This window comes from Muscardinus avellanarius (assembly GCF_963383645.1).
Source record: "Muscardinus avellanarius genome assembly, chromosome: 3".
NCBI lineage: Eukaryota > Metazoa > Chordata > Mammalia > Rodentia > Gliridae > Muscardinus > Muscardinus avellanarius.
In genome coordinates this window covers 20,070,485-20,092,570 of record NC_137788.1, presented here as the reverse complement: position 1 = coordinate 20,092,570, position 22,086 = coordinate 20,070,485, and the positions used below count along the sequence as shown (strand labels likewise).

General features: G+C 43.8%; 1 protein-coding gene across 2 annotated transcripts in view; it reads right to left on the bottom strand.

The window, feature by feature from the left end:
- MACO1 (macoilin 1) overlaps nucleotides 1-18,019 on the bottom strand; it is a gene marked incomplete at both ends in the record, with an annotated part of 78,301 nt that extends 60,282 nt beyond the window's left edge. For both annotated transcript variants that reach the window (XM_080693446.1, XM_080693447.1), the window contains one exon: nucleotides 17,940-18,019. In XM_080693446.1, the coding sequence (XP_080549572.1) occupies nucleotides 17,940-18,019 (80 nt within the window). The remainder of the gene's footprint in view (nucleotides 1-17,939) is intronic.
- Between the last annotated feature and the right edge of the window lie 4,067 nt (nucleotides 18,020-22,086).

Here is a 22,086-nt window from a genome sequence, read left to right as displayed (position 1 = left end):
TTCTTGACCATGTTTTTAAGACATTTAAAAAATGTCATGGGGTCAGGGATGTAGCTCTGTGGCAGAGCATTTGCTTAGCATGTGCAAGGCCCTGGGTTCCGAGGTAATATTACAAAGGGGGATTTAAACTATTATGCAATTCTAAAATATTTCTTTTACACCATAAAAAAATGAATATGTACTTTGAATATCAGATCCAAATAAATTTGCTAATAATTATGAAATATCTTCAGCAAAAATTTAAAGCATATCTGCAAAATAAGGGTAGACCAATAACATTTTTTTTTTTGGTACTGGGGATGAAACCCAGGAACATTATACCTCCGAGCTACATCCTGGTCCTATTTTTTAGTCTTTTTAGTTTTGAAACAGGGTCTTGCTGAGTTGCGAAGGGCCCCGCTAAGTAGCTGAGGTTGTCTGAGAACTGCGATCCTCTGGTCCCCACCTCCCAAATTACAAGCATGCGCCACCACTCCCGACTAACATGTTTTGATAGTCTATTTTGGGGGCACAGTACTGGGGGCTAAATCCAGGGCTTCGTGCATTCTTTAAACACTCTTCTATTGAGCTACATTCCCAGCCCTTTGTAATTTTTTTTTTTTTTTTCTATTTGAGACAGGGTCTCACTAAGTTGCCCAGGCTGGCCTTGATCCTCCTGCCTCAGTCTCTTGAGTAGCTGAGGCACGCACCACCACATCTCTCTCATTTGATGGTCTTGTGAGCTATCCTGGTGCCAAGGAAATTTTAAAAAGGCATATGTAGTTATTATGCTTATGGTAGTCTGTCTTTCAAAATGGGTATTTTCTATAGGTGTATTTTTTTTTTTAGTGGCACTGGGGATTGACCCCAGAAGCATTCTACCTCCAAGCTACACCCCCAGCCCTATTTTTCATTCTTTATTGTTGAAACAGGGTCTCACTAAGTTGCAGAGGGTCTCACTAAGTAGATGAGGCTGGCTTCGAACCTGCAATCCTCGTCTCAGCCTCTCAAGTACTGGGATTACGAGCACATGCCACCATGTGCCCAACTCTATATGTTTTTGATTCTATTCCTACCACGCTGCTTAAAGCATATATGGTTTTTTATTAATTCTATTTATTTAATATTTTTATTTAATTCTATTCCTACATGCTATTTAAAGCATCTATGATTAATAAAAAGTAGTATCAAACGTTCTCTTTTTCCAAGTAAAGTGCGCCTTCTCTTCCACAGCTCTAGCTGCTTGTCACCTAGATCATTTTCTGGAGCCCACATAACTACCACAGGATGGTCATCAATCCTCAATATCAGACCTTTTCTTTACAAACAATAATAGTCATTTAGTTCACTTGGTTCTCAGAGCAACACAGAAATGAGCCTGTTGAAAATTTCACTGGCTGTGCTAGTAGACATCTCTCTCAATCCTAGCTTTCCTATCCTTTTGGTAGTAGCCAATTCTGAATCACCATTAGCATTCAGCATGTGGCATGATAGGTCTACACCAAACTGTCTTGTCTGTTATCTAAAACCTCTTTTTATAAGCTGGGCGTGGTGGCCCATGGTTGTAATCCCAGCATTCAGGAGGCTGAGACCAGAGGATCACAGTTCGAGGACAGCCTCAGCTACTTAGTGAGGCCCTTTGCAACTCAGTGAGACCCTGTTTCAAAATAAAGAATAAGAAATAGGGCAGGAAGTGTTGCTCAGAGGTCAAATGCTCCTGGGTTCCATCCCCAGACCCGAAAAAATATAATAAAACCTCTTCTTATTAGACATCACCTCTAGAATACTCATCCAGCCCCTTATGTGGCTTGTCCTCCTGCTGAAGTTTCACACTGACCATTGTAGTTACAGTACAGTTCAAGGACCAGCAGCATTAGAATGATATCTAAGCTTTCTAGAAAAACAATTTCAGGACCCATTCCAGTTCTATTTAATCTTTATTTTATCCAGACCCCTAAACCAACTTTGCATGTGTTAAAATTAGAGAAAAGCTCAACTGTCATGCCATGGTTTGAATGTCTCCACTGAAACTCATGTTGAAACTTAGTCCTTAAATTCATATATTGATGATATTTGAAGGTGGGCTTTTTGGAAAGTAATTCAGACTAAATAAGGTTATCAGGGTAAGAGTTTCACGACAGGGATGATATCTTTAACAGAAGAGCCAGGGTCCATGGCTCGTGCCTGTAGTGCCAGCTACCTGAGGACTGAGGCAGGAGGACTGCAGTTTTTTTTTTTTTTTTTTTTTTGGTGGTGGTACTGGGGTTCTTGGAAGCCCTTCTACCTCCGGGCTACACTCCCAGACCTATTTTTGCATTTTTATTTGGAAACAGGGTCTCCTAAGCCAGCGCGCGGGGCTAGCTTCGAACCTGCGCGATCCTCCTGTCTCTGCCTCCCAAGCGCAGGGATTACAAGCGTGCGCCACCACGCCCGGCATGGACTGCAGTTTTAAGATGCAACAATAAGGCCCTCACCAGATGCCAAGTTGGTACCAAATTCTTGAGCTTATCAGCCTCCAGAACTGTAAGAATAATTTCTTTATAAATTGTTCAGTATCAAGTATTCAGTTACAGCAAAAGAAAATGAATTACGATAACTTCACATTGTTTGGAACTTCCACAGAATTCCACAATGTCTAAGAGAGAAGACAATCAGTATAAATAATCAATACTTTCTCCTCAACCATAAATATTCAAATTGTGTAGGGTCAGTTCTTCCATTTTTCTATAATTCTTTCTGAATCAGAGAAGACCTACATAAATACAATTACAACTAAAAGAAGAACTTCTATTACTACTCATCCTTCAGCACACAGCATGAGCACCATGTCACTTCCTCCAAAAGTATCCCTTATCCCAAATAAACTCAAGACCCTGCTATATGTTTACATATCATCCTGTACTATAAAATTTAATTAGTTATAATTAAATAACATTTTGTGTAATTAGCTGTTTAGACATAAAGACACAAAGGAGCTGCCTGTTGTGCTGCTTTACCCCTCAGTGCCTAGCATCTGGCATGCTATGTTATAGAAACTCAAATTTTTCCACCCAACAATTACTTGTTGAATGAATGGCCTATAATGTTGAAGAGTTTAGAACTTCTGGTGGGACTTTCATCAACACGCACACTTACGATGAAGATAGGAGACATGACGCACAGGTGACAGGAAGGGGTGTCTGGTCAGAGCAACAAATAAATCACCAAAGATACCAAACTCAGCCTCTGCCTGAGGATTACCATGCACCTGCTCCCAGTCTAATGTAACTGGTCGTGTTCTGGGTTCCAGACTATCATCCCATTTGGTCCACTATCCACTGCTCTGACTGCAGCAGTGATTCTCAGAACATCTTCTGGTAAGCCAGACATTAGACAGGTATGCAAAAATGTAAAACCACACCTCTCTTCTCATGAGTTTATTATTGTTTTTGTTTGTTTGTTTGTTTGTTTGTGGGTTTTTTTGGTTTTTTTGGTTTTTTTTTTTTTTTGTGGTACTAGGGATGGAACCCTTCTACCTCCAGGCAACACTCCCAGACCTATTTTATATTTTATTTGGAAACAGGGTCTCTTAAACCATGGAGGCTGGCTTCAAACCTGTGCGATCCTCCTGTCTCCACCTCCCAAGAGCAGGGATTACAAGCGTGCGCCACCACACCTGGCTATTATTGTTACTTTCAAATGATCTAATAAACGTTTTGGAATCTTTCTCAGTTTCAATTTCTGATACAGACTATTAATGGATATAACCCATATAAACCAAGTTCTTTGAAGATCTAAGATCTAAATCTTTCCTTCCCCTCCTTGGAACTGGGGACTAAGCACATGGGTATTCTACTTCAGGACTATAACATCCCCAGGGAGGGGGAGAAAATGGGAGGGACAGAGGGAAAGAGGAAAGAGGAGAGAGGGAGAGAGGGAGAGAGTGAGAGGGAGGGAGAGAGAGAGAGAGAGGGAGAGGAGAGAGGAGAAAGGAGAGAGGGAGAGAGGGAGAGAGTGAGAGGGAGGGAGAGAGAGAGAGAGAGAGGGAGAAGAGAAAGGAGAGAGGGAGAGAGGGAGAGAGGAAGAGGAGAGAGGAGAGAGGAGAAAGGAGAGAGGGAGAGAAGGAGAGGAAGAGAGGAGAGAGGAGAGAGGGAGAGAGAAAGAGAGGGAGAGAGAGAGAGAGAAGAAGGAGGAGAGGAGGGGGAGGGAAGAGGGAAGGAAGGAAGACAGAGAAAGAATGAATGCACAAGCAAGTGTATAAAGGCAAGTCCTAAAACAAAAACAAAAATTAAGAACTGCTGAATTATGGAAAGTTGTAAATAAAATAGACTAGATAAAATAGACTAGAACCACTCCTGCATTCTGCAAGTACATCCTATGTAAAATCCAGAAAAAGGGAGCAGGCTGAGAAGACTCAGGCTGTTCCATACTTCTCTTCCATTCTAAGCCTTCTACAGACTCCAGAGGGAGCCATTTTAGAGTCAATTACACATGTACACATGCAAACATCTGCACACAGACTCACACAAATACTGCACAACAAATCCAATGGTATAAAATATACCTAGTTTAAAATGAAAAAAAAATACTTAGGATGGAAATAACTAAAAAAGCTTTTAAGAACTTTGGGATACAGTATCTGGGCATGGTGGTGCATGCCAGTAATCCAGAACTTGGGAGGCTCAGACAAGAGGATCACAGGTCCAATGCTGGCCTCAGAGGGAGACTCTCAGCAACCCAGTAAGACCTTGTTTCCAAATAAAAAATAAAACTGGTCTGGGGTTTTATCTCAGGGTAGAGTGCCCCGGGTTCAACCCCAGCACTACAAAAATAAATAAATAAATAAATAAATAAATAGTAAATAGTAAAATAAAATAAAATAGGGCAAGGGTGTGGCTCAATGGTAGAATGGCCCTGGGTTCAATCCCCAGCATGCACTTCTGCCTTCCTCACAAGAACTTTGTGATCTAGTATTTTTATAAAGGACTATACAGACCATAGAAAAATCAAGGACAGAGAGCGCAACCTAATGCAAGTGGGAAGTTCGGAATTTCAGAATTTCTGTTTCAAAAACAGTTTTACAGTGTGAAGCCAATGGGGTTTGGAAAGATGAGAGGTAATGAAGCAAAGTAGGAGAGAAATATACAAGCCCTATAAGATTGTGTTGACACTATATAAATATTAGAAATTTACTTCATAAATGAATCAAGAATTGCTATCATGGACAGAAATAAATTACTTAACCACACCTTACTTTTTTTTATCATACTTGTAATCTCCCCAAATGGGCTTTCATATTAATTATCTCATTTTATCTTCACAACTGTGAAGCCAGCAGGGCAGTTATTGTCATTTTGCAGGTTACAGGGAATAGGCAATTGTTGAAAGAACACAGAAAGAGAAGAGATCGCGGAGAACAGTGTCCATTCTGCACTAAACCCTATGTTGCTGCTAAAGTGAATATGTTTAGTCTTTTGTTTGATTGGGTTTTTTGCTTTTTGTTTTTTGTTTTATGTTTTTGTTTTTGTACTGGGGATTGAACCCAAGAGCATTCTACCTCTGAGCTACAACCACAGCCTTATATTTTTATTTATTTATTTATTTTGCGGGTTTGAGGATGGAACCCAGAGACATTTGACATCCAAGCTACATTCCGCTGCCCTATTTTTTTATTCCTTATTTTGAAACAGAGTCTCACAAAGCTGCGGAGGCCCTCACTAAGTAGCTGAGGCTGTCCACGAAGCTCAATCCCACAGTCTCAGCCTCCCGAATGCTGGGATTACAAGCGTGTGCCACCACGCCCAGCCTTATATTTTATTTATTTTTTATTATTTTTTTTTATTTTTTGGTGGTACTGGGGTTCCTGGAAGCCCTTCTACCTCCGGGCTACACTTCCAGACCTATTATATATATATATATATATATATATATATATATATATATATACATATATATACACACATATATATATACATATATATATGTGTGTGTATATATGTATATATATATACACACATATATATATATGTATATATATATATATATATTTTAAAACAGGGTCTCTTACACCAGCGCGGCTGGCTTCAAACCTGTGCGATCCTCCTGTCTCCGCCTCCCAAGCGCGGGGATTACAAGTGTGCGCCACCACGCCCGGCCTTATATTTTATTTTGAAACAGGATCTCACTAAGTTGCAGTATCACTAAATTGCTGAGGCTGTCCACAAACCTGTGATTCTCCTGTTTCAGCCTCCCAAGTACTGGGATTATAAGTGTGTGCCACCACACCCGGCTTGAATATTGGTGAATTTTTAAGTAAAGAAGTGAACATGTAAAATAGAATACTATTTTTGTTAAGAAAGAAATATACATGCTGGTTTATATGGAAAAATAAAGAAAGCCGGGCGTGGTGGCGCACGCTTGTAATCCCAGCATTCGGGAGGCTGAGATTTGAGGACCGTGGTTTACAGACAGCCTCAGCTACTTAGTGAGGCCTCTGCAATTCAGTGAGACCCTGTTTCAAAATAAAGAAGAAAAAATAGGGCAGGGGGTGTAGCTCAGAGGTCGAATGCCACTGGGTTCCATCCCCAGACCTGCAATCAATCAATCAATCAATAAATAAATCTATGTTTATAACATATAGCAACAACCATCTGAACTATTAAGGACTTTTACATTATCCCTATACACTGTCATACCACTTTCATTTTTAAAAAGTATGTGTTAGCCGGGCATGGTGGCGCACACTTGTAATTCCAGCACTTGGGAGGCTGAGGCTGAGACGACAGGAGGATCACACAGGTTCGAAGTCAGCCTCGGCTACTTAGTGAGGCTCTCAGCAAGTTAGTGAAACCCTGTTTCCAAATAAAATATAAAATAGGTCTGGGAGTGTAGCCCAGAGGTAGAAAAGCCCTTGGGTTCCACCCCCAATACCACCAAAAAAAAAAAAAAAAAAAAAGTATGTGTTACATTTTAACTTTTCATCTTGAGATAATTTTAGGTCTTCAAAAAACTTGCAAAAATAGTTCAAAGAATTCTTATACCTTTCATCTTATACCTTTCACCCAGATTCTATACAAATAAGACATTCTAATTTCTGTTAATATTCTCTTCTTATATATGTTACATATTTTTCTGAAATTTGAAAACAAGTTTTATACATAATACCTCTTGATCCTAAAATTCTCCAAAACAAAGACATTCTCTTATAAACCACAATATGATTATCAAAATCAAGAAATTAACAGTAATAAAGCACTATTATTTGGCTTGTAGACCTTATTCAAGTTTCACTAATTATGCCATTTGTGCCCTTTATAGTGATAGATGGATCAATCCTAGTTCAGGATCACATTTTACGTTTAGCTGGCATGCCTATTTTGATGGGGTTTTTTTTATTATTTAATAGAGGAGAAGCCAGGCATTGTGGTACAAACCTGTAATCCCAGTAACTGGGAGGCTGAGACAGAAGGATCACAGGTTCATAAGCAGCTGCAGCTACTTAGTGAGGCCCTCCACAACTTAATGAAACCAATTTCAAAATAAAGAATAAAAATAGGATTGGGGGTGTTCCTTGGAGGTAGAGCGCCCCTGGGTTCAGTCCCCAGCACCACAAAAAAAAAAAAAAAAAAAAAAAAAAAAAGGAGAGAGTCATTTTGAGAAAGAATAAAGATTAATGACTTTGGGCAAAACAACCCTGATACCTACTACTTCACCTGGAAATGAACATTATGACACTTACCTACTTACCTGATATGCAGTAGACAGTCTGAGAGACACATTAAATTATTACATATAAGCACCAATTAGAAGGGATGAAGTGACATAATACAATGAAAAACAGAAGACTGGACTTGAGAGTGAGGCAGATAAGGCTATCAACTGACAACCTGGGTTTCCTCACCTGGAACTGCAGCTAATATCCTGAGACTAAGTAAGATACTGAACATAAATACATAATAGGAGTTAAAGCAAACAACTTTTCGAGCAGTATTTTGTGTGCCTGAAACCTTATATAGTACTATCCTTTATTATTTTTTTAATTTTTTTTATTGGTGCACTGTATTCATACATCATGATGGGATTAAAAAAAAAACTTTTGTAGACATTACATGCACACATCGCCCAATTAGCCCCTACCCGATTCCCACCCCGTTCCCTCCCCATCCCTCCTTCCCATGCTTGGCTTATTGGTTGACATCTAGTATTATAGCAATTTATCCAAAATTAACAATGATAATCTCACAGAACAGTTTCATTTGTCTCTAAATCCTTTAAATACTATGTTTTACCTATATATATGATAAAATTAGATACAGTAAGATATTAACAATAATAACCAATAATAAAATAGAACAACTATAAAAATAACAAGTTATTTTATAAGTAACTTATGAATTATTTCTGGGATTTTCCATTAAGCATCTTCCAGCTGCTAATAAGTAAACTGAGTGATTACATGGGGGAGAGCGAAACCATGAAAAAAGGGGGACTACTATATTTATTATTCTTATTTTACAGATGAGAAAACGTAGTGTTAAAATAGGTAAATGACAGCCAGGTGTGGTGGTACACGCCTATACTCCCAGGTATGAAGACAGCCTCGGCAAGTAGTGAGACTCATCAACCTAGCAAGATCCTGTTTCAAAAGAAAAATAAAATAGGGCTGAGGGTGTAGCTCAGTGGTAGAGCACTTGCCTAACATTATGAGAAGCCCTGGGTTCAAACACCAGTACTGCAAAAAAAAAAAAAAAAAAACCCACAAACTGTGTCAGAGACATTATTTGTACCCACATCCATATGCCCTCAAGGACCAGGTGTTCATCTACAACACTGGACTTTCTCATCCGTTAAGTGCTCAATAAATATGTTCTTCTCTCCTTCCTACCCACATATTCAAGTGATGTAATTCTTTAATCTTCCAAGAAAACTAAATGAGCAGATGTGAGAATAAACCCTCAATATCTTTTTTTTTTTTTTTTTTTTTTAGTGGTATTGGGGTGGAATCCAGAGGCCTTCTACCTCTGGGCTATACTCCCAGGCCCATTTTATATTTTATTTGGAAACAGGACCTCACTAAGTAGCCGAGGCTGGCTTCGAACCTGTGCGATCCTCCTGTCTCAGCTTCCCAAGCGCAGAGGGATTACAAGCATGTGCCACCACGCCCGGCTCCCTCAGTATCTTAATTCATACAAATTTGTAAACTTAATTTGTAAGCATACTGTGAAACTGCAGAAAACATTTTTAAATCAAATGTTCTTCACAAAAATAACATTTCTATAAAAAAACAGGACAAATCAAGTCTGAGTTCTAACAATATTCACACTTTTGGAATGTTCACTGTAAACCCAGCATGGTGGCACGTACCATAATCTTAGTACTTCAGAGGCCGAGACAGGAGGATTTCAAGTTCAAGGACAGTCTCAGGAAGTAGTGAGATTCTCAACAACTTAGTGAGACCCTATTTCATAAACAATAAATAAAAAGGGCTGGGGTATAGCTCAGAGGTAGACTGCCCCTCAGTTCAATTCCTAGTACCATTAAAAAAAAAAAAAAACCAAACTAATTGTAGCTGGGTGTGGTGGTGCACCCTTGTATCCAGTACTTGGGAGCCTGAGACAGGAGGATTGCAGTTTTGCAGCCAGCCTCATCTACTTATCTGTGAGACCCTCTGCAATTGAGTGAAACCCTGTTACAAAATAAAGAAAAAAATAGGGCTGGGGGTATAGCTCAGAGATAGAATGCCCCTGGGTTCCATCCCCAGTGCCAAAAGAAAAAGAAGAAAAAAAAATCCCAACTCAATGTAATAGAGAAACAGGTAAACTAAAAATAAAATCCGTTTTTAATAGTCAAAAGCACAAGAAACTATGAAGAATATCTCTCTGCTTACAAAAAGATGATTAAACGATTCATTTATATCTGAAAAAGATTCAAGCCTCAGTTTCCCTGAGGCAGAAATTTTTGTTTTGACCATGAACACTGAAGTGTCCTCCCTACAAAATAGGTACGGTATTGACTTGAGTACTGAGTGGCTTATTTAGTTTTTTAAAGTGTTTTGAAGATGAATAAAGCAATAATATTAAAAAACACACACTATGGCCAGGCGTGGTGGTGCACACTTGTAATCCCAGAGCTTGGGAGGCTGAGACAGGAGGATCGCACAGATTCAAAGCCAGCCTCAGCTACTGAGTGAGGCTCTCAGCAACTTAGTGAAACCCTATTTCCAAATAAATATAAAATAGGTCTGGGAGTATAGCCCGGAGGTAGAAAACCTCTGGGTTCTACCCCTAGTACCACCAAAAAATAATAAATAAATAAACAAACAAACAAACAAATAGGTCTGGGAGTATAGCCCAAGGGTAGAAAAGCCCCTGGGTATTCCATCCCCAGTAACACACACACACACACACACACACACACACACACACACACACACACACACACAATGATTTACATTATTATGTAAAATAGGTCTGAGAGTATAGCCTGGAGGGTTCCATCCCCAATCAATACCACCACCAACACACACACACACACACACACACACACACACACACACTCAAGCTGGGCATGGTGGCGCATGCTTGTAATCCCAGCATTTAGAAGTCTAAGGCAGAGCCAGGTGTGGTGGCACATGCTTGTAATCCCAGTACTTGGGAGGCTGAGACAGGAGGATCGCACAGGTTCAAAGCCAGCCTCAGCTACTTAGTGAGACCCTGTTTCCAAATAAAGTATGAAATAGGTCTGGGAGTATAGCCTAGAGGTAGAAAGCCCCTGGGTTCCATCCCTAGTACCGCAAAAAAAAAAAAGTCTATGACAGGAGGATTTGGGTTCGCAGCCAGCCTCAGCTACGTAGGGAGGCCCTCCACAACTTAAGAAGAATCTGTTTCCAAATAAAGAATAAAAAATAGGGCTGGGTTGTAGCTAGAAGGTAGAATACCCCTGGGTTCCATCCCCAGTACCTAAAACACACATGCACGCTCACACACCACACAGACGGGGTAAGGGATTAGTTACTTCTGATGCTACAACCCGATGACTAAAGTAAGCACATTCTCTTTAAGGGCAGCACAGAAAAAAAATTTAAAGCAGTCAAAGACAGTGCTATGAAAGGGCTCTGAAGGCTGGGGATGATGGGTACCTTGGCTGTCTGATAAGCTGAGACCACTGGACAGTTGATTTTAAAAAGTCTAGCAAAATATGTGCTTCTCCTGTTGGCAGGTACCATTTTACTTATGCAGCTAGCTGGACGCCAATTCTTTCATCTGGGTCTAATTTTTGAAAAAGATCTAAGTAAAGTAATTGCACCCAAACTTCCCAAAGCCTACAGAATAAAATAACCAGTAGAACAGCACACTAAATTTTATAAGTAATTTTATTTACCTACTATGCTTGTGAAAATTCTATGTGACTCTCTAAACTCCACAGGATAGTAGCCTAAAAAATGACAAAATGAAACACACATAAAACCCAAATGGATTATTATCAGTGGCAAGATCTAGGACAAATGGCAAAAGAAAAAGCCTCTGAAAATATAAGTACTACAGAACATAGCCTGAGTACATGATATATGGGCATATAACTAATAAGAAAGTAAAAATAATAAGCTACTAAGCCTACTGCTAAAATCAATCTCCAAGTATAGAGGTTCTAGAAAGGACCATGAGAAATCAATGTGAAAACAAAGGGAATATCACTAACAATACATGAAGCTTTTAAGCTAATAATCTGAAATGGATCATATTCCCTCCTTTTCCCCTCTTCAACCCAGCAGCAGCAGTTTAAAAGAATTTTCAAAACACCTAAGAAAACTATAACATGCCAAGATTAGTTTTAAGTTGCTCAGTCAAAAAGAACCATAATGAAGGGCCGGGCGTGGTGGCGCACACTTGTAATCCCCGCGCTTGGGAGGCTGAGACAGGAGGATCACGCAGGTTCAAAGCCAGCCTCTCTGGCTAAGAGACCCAGTGTCCAAATAAAAGTATAAAATAGGTCTGGGAGTGTAGCCCGGAGGTACAAGGGTCTCCAGGAACCCCAGTACCACCAAAAAATAAAAAATAAAAAATAAAAAAATAATGAAAACTTAGAGGAAAGTATTTTTTCACAGCCAGGAGTGGTGGCGCACGCTTGTAATCCCCGCTCTTGGGAGGCTGAGACAGGAGGATCGCACAGGTCCAAAGCCAGCCTCAGCTACCTAGTGAGGTTCTCAGCAACTTAGTGAGACCCTGTTTCCAAATAAAATATAAAATAGGTCGGGGTGTAGCCTGGAGGTAGAGGACCCTGGGTCCCATCCCCAAGACCACAAAAACACACAAAAAAGAAAGAAAGTACTTTTTTCAAGGCAATATGTTACTGGCAAAAATTAAGTGCAAATATTCCAGTGTGACAGACTGTTTAAATACATTTGTGGAAATGACAAATATGAGAGTTTAGCTGAACACTTATACTCATCCCCTTCCCCAACATCTTCTAAAACTAAAACAATACAGAATCTCTCTCTCTCTTATGACAGGTCCAGCACTGTTGAACTTAAAGCCTACCAAGATTACTGACATGCTTTTAGGCTATGAGATTGCAACACTGGGATGCCAGTTGTAGAACACATGTACAATCAAGGCAGGCAGTCTCCAGTGACTTTAATAAGCACAGCCCAAAGGAATAAAAAAGCAGGCATAGAAAACATCATTAAGGAGGCCAGCGAGGCCAAGATCAGAGCCTGCTGTGAGGCAAGGCCGGTGCTGGGGCCTCCAAGGCCGGGATCAGAGCCTGCTGAGAGGTTAGGCTGGTGCCAGGGCCACTGGCCGGCATCGGAGCCTTCCATGAGGCAAGGCCGCTACTGAGGCCTCTGAGGCCTGGATCAGAGCCTGCCGAGGGGTTAGGCCAATGCCGGGGCCATCGGCTAACATTGGAGCCTGCCGTGAGGAAGGCCAGTGCTGGGGCCTCTGAGGTCGGGATTGGAGCCAGCTGAGGGGTTAGGCCAGTGTCGGGGCCAGCGAGGCCAGAACCTGGGCCTCCCATGAGGCAAGGCCGCTGCTTGAGCCAGCAAGGTCTGGATCAGTCCACCGGGTAGCCAGGCCACAACTGGGGCCATCAAGAGTGGGATCGGTATTTGCAACACGGCATGCACAGAGAAATATCGCATAAAATTAAAACCAGATGCTTCCCCTAATCAGCAATAACTAGGAGGAAAGGGGCAACAGGAGGTGGTCAAACTATAGAAAGGGCCCTACAGTGAAGTAATTAAGGTGACCAATCAGAGGGTATGGAATAGGGGAGGATGGAGCCTCTTTGAAAAGCAGGAGGTACATAAACATATGTATCAAAGTTAATCACCAAACAAGCATGGGATTGAGGGAGGGGGAGGGAATGGGATGGGGACTGGATGAGGGCTAATTGGATGATGTGTGCTTGTATATCCTCTCAAGTCTTATATTCCAATGTGATGTATGATTACAATGCACCAATAAAAATAAATTAAAAAAAGAGAAAACATCATTAAGGAGACAGGAAAAGCAGTTCAGTAAAATCTCTGGAAACTAGACTATTTAGAAAAAGGTCTGAAAAAGGAAGCTGAGAAAGATGCAAAATTTGATCATTTTTAAAAAGTCTCTTTCAAGGAGCCCCAAAGACCAAACTCTTCTTGAAATAAAAATGGGAAAAGGTATCATATACACTAGGATAGTCCTGGGTCCTTACACTTAGTTTTAAGGAATTAAACTGTAAATGTGACTGTCAGGTACAGCAGTGCTCTAAGTTTCAGGCAGCACCATAAGCAGAATCCAGTAGACATAAATTCACAATGAATATATGCTTCCTTCAACCATCAGTAGCAAAGATATAAAATAGTTTCCTGCACTTAAAGCATAAGACATACTTAAAATTCTTTTTTTTTTTTTTTTTTTTTTGTGGGTCTTGGGATGGAACCCAAGGGCATTCTCTGAGCTACACCCCCTGTCCTATTTTGTATTTATATTTTGAAACAGGGTCTCACTGAGTTGCAGAGGGCCTTACTAAGTAGCTGAGGCTGTCCACGAACCAGGATCCTCCGGTATCCACCTCCCGAATGCTGGGATTACAAGCGTGCGTGACCACGACTGGCTAAAATTCTTATTATACTTACTTGCATAAGTAATAATTTTAACCATAAAGGGCTTGGAATATATAACTGTGTCTGCCTCTACTTCTCCTTGCCACATTTTTCTCTCATCTTCCCATTAAAGTCAGTAATTCTGAGAGGAAAAATAGTGGGGAATAGCAGGATGAAGTGGGGAGAACGCCAAAGAATTTTCTTAAGGCTTTCAAGCATCACACAGCACCAGCCTCTCGTGGCTGGAGGACTCCCAGGACTCCCCCTGCAATGAGATGGGTGGTGAGTGTGGTGAGTGCCTGGGGCATGTACCTGAGGTGGACTCAGGGAGAGTCACTACTATGCTTTCCAAGAAATCCAAGGACCTTGGGAGTGTAACAGTTAAGGAAGCTTTCGTTATAATAACGTATTTTCACAATTTTCTAAGTATTTTCACATCTCTCCTACTTCCTCACTTAGTGGCAACGGTCTACTTCTTAAAGTAGCACAGGGGAAAAGACAGATATTAAAGTGTCAGGTGAACTAACAAAATGGTAAGCTAAAAATTAGTACAAGAGAATATTTTCTGAATAAAATTCAGAAATAAGACAGTATTATTATGGCCAAATAGACTATAAACCCCTTGAAGATAAGGAACCATTCCTTATCCTGTAGCCTCCACAACTCCCTGAACAATGGAGGCTTTTAAAGAATGGAATGGATTAGCTATATTCATTTATTTGCTCAATCAACATTTATTGAACACTAATTACCTATGTCTGACTGGCAGATTTTGGCTCAATTTTCTAAAAATTACATTAAACTTTAGCTCTCAGAAATTAAAAAGATAATCAAAAGATCTTATTCTTTTGTGTGTGTGTGTGTGTGTGTGTGTGTGTGTGTGTGTGTAACTAGGAATTGGGAATTGAACCCAGGGGCATTCTACCTCCAAGCTATACCCAGCCCTATTCCAGCCCTATTTTTCATTCTTTATTTTGAAACAGGGTCTCACTAAGTTATAGAGGTCCCCACTAAATAGCTGTGGCTGGCCGCAAAGCTGTGATCCTCCTGTCTCAGCCTCACAAGTACTGGGATTATAAGCATACTGGCGCCAGCAAAAGATCTTATTCTTGATTATTAACTTGACTGGAATAACTTTTCTGCAGCATGTTTGAATTTTCAAATGATATGCAAAAATATATACAAATAACATTAAAATCATGTCTAAAATTTATTTTCCTTATATCTTGTCCCTGCAACAGCCATGGTGATGATGATAAATTGCACTATTTGACAATCACCTCAGTAACAGTTGTTGGACTAAGACCATGATTAAAAAGCATCCCAGCAACCAGATTTTTTTTAAAGCAAGACCAAGCAGCAACTGGCTGCTTGTTTTGACTACTCAACTTTTGTTTATGGTTGCACCAAATCTTATAGTCTTTCCTGCTCCCTTAAGGAGTAAATCACACATATTAAACCATGATGATGACAACATGGTAAATAATACTTGCATATCACATTAGAATTTATAAAAAGTTTCACAAACTGTATATATCTTTTTTAGTCCTCAAAACTCATTTAACATATAAGAGAACTGGGGCTCAAAGCAATTTGGATGCCATTTCTGTCCCAAGTGGCAGAACTGGGATTTTGAAACTCACTCTGGGTCTCTTGAAGCCTGAAGCCCAGCCACCCTCTTCCTATCACAAGGCTCAGAAAGTTGTATGAACTGAAAATATGAAATAATAAGTCCATGAAAGCTTAGGCTATGAAACAGTAAACAGTGGTTATCAAAACTGTCAACATAGCCTCAGGGAGGGGGAAAAAAAAAGCTCTCTGTTTAAGGAGACTAAAACTGGCCAGATGTTGAGAAACAAAATGGGCAGTAGATGGTGTGAAAAACCCATTTAGTATAGTCTTAAGTTTGATGATCAACAGAAATTTGATAGTCACGAATCCTCCAACGTCCTAATTTATAACTAGCCCACTCATTGTTTACTTTAGAAATAACTGGAAATTTTCCAAACTTCTCTTTAAAAATATAATTGGAAGAATTATATGATCTTGTTTTTCAGTTCAACACTTCAAAATATAAACTAGAAAACAGAGGAGTGGAAATACTCTTTTAACATATGATGTCCCAAACAGGAAGAATGGTAAAAATATATGTAGGTTCTTTTATTAACATTTAACTTAATGCCAAACACAATTGGGCAAACAGATTCGACAGCTGAAGCATTGTTGTTGTTTTTTTTTTTAACTCTGAATAACTTGCAGAGTATCTACTATTAGCCTTTATAGTAATAAAATTCAGATTCCAAAGTCATCAGTAAAATAGTAGCTCTTTCTTAACCATCAATTCACTTCATCATATTAACTCACACTAAGGGGCTGCTGCTATGGTGCAGGTAGTAAACCTGCGTATTTGTTTAAGTACAAAAGAAATAGAAAAACAGCAGAAAACGTGTAAACAATACGAGACTCCCAATCTTCTTACTACAAATGGAGGTACATCATCTTATGTTACTGTAAATAGCAGCCATTCAAATGCCACACCGTTTTCAGTCTACCTCCGTTTAATACACTTTTTCTATTCTTGTGTCACTACTAATGTGAAGTTGTTCAAGTCTTTTTCAATAGCTAAGGAGAAAAGCCTTCCCTTATTCAAGAATTTATAGTATGTATAACTTGATGAGACTTTTTCCCCCATCAACTGAATCTGTAGGGGGAAAAAAAATTGTTTTTGTTTTGACAAGTTTTGGTAAAAACGGTCAGGTCTCATTGACTCACCATGCATTTTGGTTTATTTTACTCACTGCTGTATCCTCACTGGCTAGAGCAGTGCTTGGCACATGGTATTTATATTTACTGAATGAATGAATGAATTATTCCTATGACCTACAGCTCATTACATAGAGATCCGAGAACTTTTTACTGGGACTTCTCAATGCCTCCAAACTTGAAGTCAAGAAAACCCCCAATGTTTACATCGAAGCAATCGTTGCACACGCGGAAACAACAGCATGTGCAAGGTGTAGTTATGTGAAGACAACTCAACCACTTTCCATATTGGTTCGAAGTCTCACAGTTCAGAAAAGCTAAATTGTAAGGACTACGTTAAGCCTATATCCACCGCTGAGAATCCTCCTTTGTAAATTAACTACCTCTCCCCTGAAATCGCTTCTTTATCAGGGCAAGAACCATTCAAAAAAGACAACCTGAGAAGAACCAGAAAATAACAGCTGCACACAAAGTCGGCTCGGGGAAGCTCTCAGAGTCACCCATGAACCTGTTGTCCTTCTCCAGCGGGCGAGGCAATCCAATACTTAAAGGGACACAGCTTTCCTTTAGAACGGGGTGGAGGGAACCCCAAAACTTGAGTTTGGAGAAGCTCGCCTTTTAAAAGGTGCGAGGAAAACTGTTTGGAATTGTCCAGATGAAGCTTGCGGAGCCACCGCCGGCAGCCCGGGTCTGAGCGCGGCCGCGGGGCGTGCTTGGGGTCGGCTCGGGCCCTCCCGCCGAGTTTGCGGTCCCGCCAGGGGCGCGGGCGGCACGAGGGGGCGGCGCGGCGGGGCCCCGCGGGCCGGGAGGGGCCGCTGTCAGCGCGGGGCCTGGCCGCCGCCCCCTCCCGGAGCGCGGGCCGCGCGGGGCCGGCGGGCGGGCGGGGGCTGGGCCGGGGGCGCGCCCCTCCCGGCCCGCGCTGCCAACGGCGGCTCCCGGCCCGCGCCGCGTCCTCCCGCCCGGCCGCCGGCCTCGCCACGCCCCGCGCCCCGGGCGGACCCCGGCGGCTCCCGGGCAGCGCTCGGCGGGAGAGCCCCCCGCGCGGGCGTGCGGCCTAGTCGGGGTTATATAACGGGGCCGGCCCCTCGGGGCGGCTGGGGGCCGCGGCCCGCCGGCCGGGGGCGCCGCCGCTCACCTGCCGTAGATGCCCTCGGTGATCCGGTTCCGCTTTAGCGGGCGGCGGAGCTTACTGCAGTCGGCGTTCCGCCGCTTCATCCTCCCGCTGGGGGGCCGGTGCCCGCGCCGCCGCCGCCGCCGCCGCCGCCTCTCACCTCAGCCGCCGCCGCCGGCCCGCCCCGCGTCGGGCCTGGACTCTACCCCTGGGGCCGGTCACACAGACATGGAGCCAGCACCCGGGGGAGGGGGTGGCACGGGGAGGGGGGGCTCGGAGCCTCCTCCGCCTTCGGAAACAAAGAAATGACAATTCCGGGGCCCGCCCGCCCAGCACCAGCCAGCCGCCTGCCCCGCCTCCTCGGCCCCGACGGACGGCCCGCGGGACCAATCGAAGGCGCCACTCCGCTGCCGACAGCCAATCCCGGGTCCCGCTGAGGAGAAACGGACTCTTGGACCCGCCTTTTTGAAAGACAGAAGAATACACCAATCGTGGCGGGGTTTGGACTCGTGGCTGGGCCTATCAGAAAAGATTTAAATAGAGGCTTATAAATAGGCCCTATAAATATAACATCCTATATTATGCCTTGTTGCGAAGATACTCCTCATGATTATTGGATTGGGTTTCTCTGTGATAATCCACACCACAACACGTCGTGCTGTATAGCACTGGAGGCTCTGGTCTAGCCATGTATGAATCGGGAGGCCGGGGTTTGCTGCATGTGGGTTTCTGCGCGGACATGTGCTTCAGTCAGCCGCGTCATTATGTAAGGGAGCGTCCCGGGACCCGCGCCGGGGCTGCTTCTATAGGCGCCGGAGCGCTCGGTCATGCAGGCCGCGTCAGCGCGCGACGGGGGTACGAATGACAAAGCAAACCCCACACATAGACACACACACACACACACACACAAAAGTCACACACACACGCACACACACACACCCTGCCAGCTTCCCGCGACGTGGTGACAGCGCGACAGCCAATGGGAGGAGGGGCGGGGCGGGGCTCCAGAGGTCCCGCCCCCGGGCGCGTCACGGGGGCGGGGCCGGGGGCGCGCGACTTCGCGCGAGGCTGCCGGGGCGTGCGGGCGGTGCGGCCGGGCTCCACGTCCTCAGGCCCGGCCCGGCGGCGCGCTGTGCCGGCGCCGAGTCCGCCCGACACGCGAGGGCGCGGCCGCCGACCCCTTCACGCTTTTTGAACGCAGATGTTGCGCCAGGCTCCGTGCTGGGCAATTTGCGACTGTGTGTTCATTTACCCTTTTTAACTCCCCTGCCGTGTGGTATACCAAAACAGCAATTAGAAAAGACAACGATGTTTTTTTAAAGAAAAGGAAAAATAAAAGAATATATGTCATTAGAGCAAACTGAGAGAAATGAACAAAAGTAGCCTGAACACCCGTGGTCTCATTTTAACAACAGGCACTGTTGGCATTTTATTGATTTTTTCGTATTTTCCTTTTTCCCAATTTCTTCTATACATTATATTATTACTACTATTATTAAGTAGATAGTGCAGTTGGGCGTGGTGGCAGCGCAAGCTTGTAATCCCAGCACTTTGGAGGCTGAGATAGGAGGATCCCAGGTTCGCAGCCAGCCTCAGCATTTTAGTGAGGCCCTCTGCAACTTTGTGAGACCCTGTTTCCAAATAAAATAATAAAAACAGGGCTGGGGGTGTAGCTCAAAGGTAGAATGCCCCTGAGTTCCATCCCCAGCATCGTGTGTGTGCCCCCCACACTAATAGAATAGTGCTCCTGTTAGATATTTAATGCTGCGTCCTGTTCTTTATTTAACATGAGCGCATTGCATGGTAGAATGCACCCGTCATAAATATTTCTGATGGTTGCAGACTGTCCTAGCAGGTGGCTTTACCAGCTTAACCTCTCAACAACACTGGAATAGTTAGTGTTCTGACACATTTTTAAAGTTTCCAGGAAAAAAAAAAACTAGGGATTGAACCCAGGGGCATCCAACCTCTAAGCCACACTCCCAGCCTATTTTATTTAACTTTTTAATTCTGAAACAGGACCTTGCTAAGTTGCTGAGGCTGGCCTCAAACCTGTGATCCTCCTACCTCCGCCTCAGAAGTAGTAGGATTACAGGTATGGACCACCACGCCCAGGAGAAGGCGCCATCTTGTTTGTTCTGGCACATGGTGGACCTCTCCCTGCCTTGTGGTCACCCAGTTAGTCGACACCCACCCCAAGGACGAGCTAGTTTACAGCAAGGCCCTGCCCTTGTAGCCACTCTCAGTTACTTCCCTGCTCACAGACCTTCAAAGGTCCCCAGTGCTTGGAAGAGAACGTCCATTTCCTTCAGTGTGGCATGCACCACTGGTCACAGTGGGGAGCTACCCCTCTCCAGGCCTCCCCAGGCCGGCAAGGCTTATCTCTGAACTATTCTGAAACCCAGTGCAACCCTATCTTCCCTCCTTCCGCCCCTGCTCCCTCCCGCACAGGGCATTTCTCTCACCTGCTGCTTCTGGTGTGTGGTTTCTTAGGTGCTGCGTATTCACCCACCTAAACAAAGAGCTTCTTGGGGATCAGATCCATCCCCTCTGGAGACACTATTTAGAAAAATGGCAAGGAGACCTGCTTTTTCAGACCACGGTGGAAATTCCAGCTTGGCCACTTACTAGCTTGGGCAAGTTCCTGATTTCAGAGCTTCTGGTAGCGCAGGGGCTGAGAGTCAGGAGCACTCCCGGCCTGGCCTGCAGTGGAGAGCAAGCAGCTGCCCTCAGCGCGACGCTTGTCTCTCATCCCTCACCTCTACTCCAACATCTCGGCAGAATGGCACTGAGTGGCCAAGGATAAGAAACCGTGAGCTCAGAAGTTTCCCCAAGGCCCGCCCGTCGCTGAGAAAGGCCGTGGGCAGAATGCTGCGTGGAGCAGCAAAAGCAGGCAGGCCCTAAATCAATGTGGTTGGAGGCTTGCAGACGTTCGGGGGACAGGTACCTGCTGGGTCCTGGCTCTGGAGTTCATGGGGATCCTAGGCCTGAATATCCCTTCCCCTGACTGCAAAGTTCCATATCACCTGTACCAGAGACTGAGACAGTCAACTCCACAGGCGAGAGGCCGTATCTGGGATCCTCCCCACTCTCCACTGAGTCCCCGTTAGGACAGCGCTGTGGCACACTGTGGAATTGACTGGCGAGTGGTCTGGAGGAGAGATGACACCGGACCTGGGGACGTGGGCCAGCTCTGGGGTGCACGGCCTCGCTGGCCAGGAAGGAGGCTCCTGGCGAGGGCATCCTTGCTGGGGGAAGGTGGGACTGAGCGTAACTCTTGTGCCCAAGGGCCACATGGAAGCAGAGAAAGGTGACAGAATCAATCGTGGAGTGATGGCCCGACAAGACACAATACAGGGTCTGAAGGTCTGGGTTCCAGTCCCAGCTCAAATGACAACTCCCCAGTGTCCCTGACTGAATCACCTGCCCATCCCATGCCAGGGTCGCCTCTGGAACACTTCCAGAGAGTCATGTTAGCTCCACTTGACAGAAGAGAAAACTGAGGCTCATAGAAAACAAGGTCTCTCACCATGGATAGAGTAGATCAGCTTAGCTCAAGCACACCCCAGGGCCTCAGGCGCTGGCCCCGGCTCCCGCGGACCTGCCTGTGCTGTTGATGGCTAGAGTGGGCAATCCGTCATTGGCTGGGGTGGGAAGACGGGACGACGCTCTTGCCAAGAGTTCAGGGGCAAGCCAGGGTGTGACTGCCTTCTCCTTATTCTTCTCTTTTGCTCCTCCAGACAACTCTTTCTTCAGACCCACCCTCACGGAGACCCTTTCGGCTCCAGTCAGGTGCACCCAAGCCCTGAGATGGTCCCTTGGGGTTCCTTTTTTTTTTTTTTTTGTACTGGCTATTGAATCCAGGGGTATTCTACCTCTGATCTATACCCCCAGGCCCATTTTATTTATTTGTTTTTATTTGTTTGTTTGTTTGTTTGTTTGTTTTTGAGGGTCTGGGGATGGAACCCAGAGGCATTTGACCTCCAAACTACACCCCCTGTCCAATTTTTTATTCTTTCTTTATTTATTTTTATTTATTTATTTTTTTTGGTGGTGGTACTGGGGATGGAACCCAGGGGCCTTCTACCTCCAGGCTTCACTCCCAGACCTATTTTATATTTTTTATTTGGAAACAGCATCTCTTATGCCAGCTAAGGCTGGCTTCGAACCT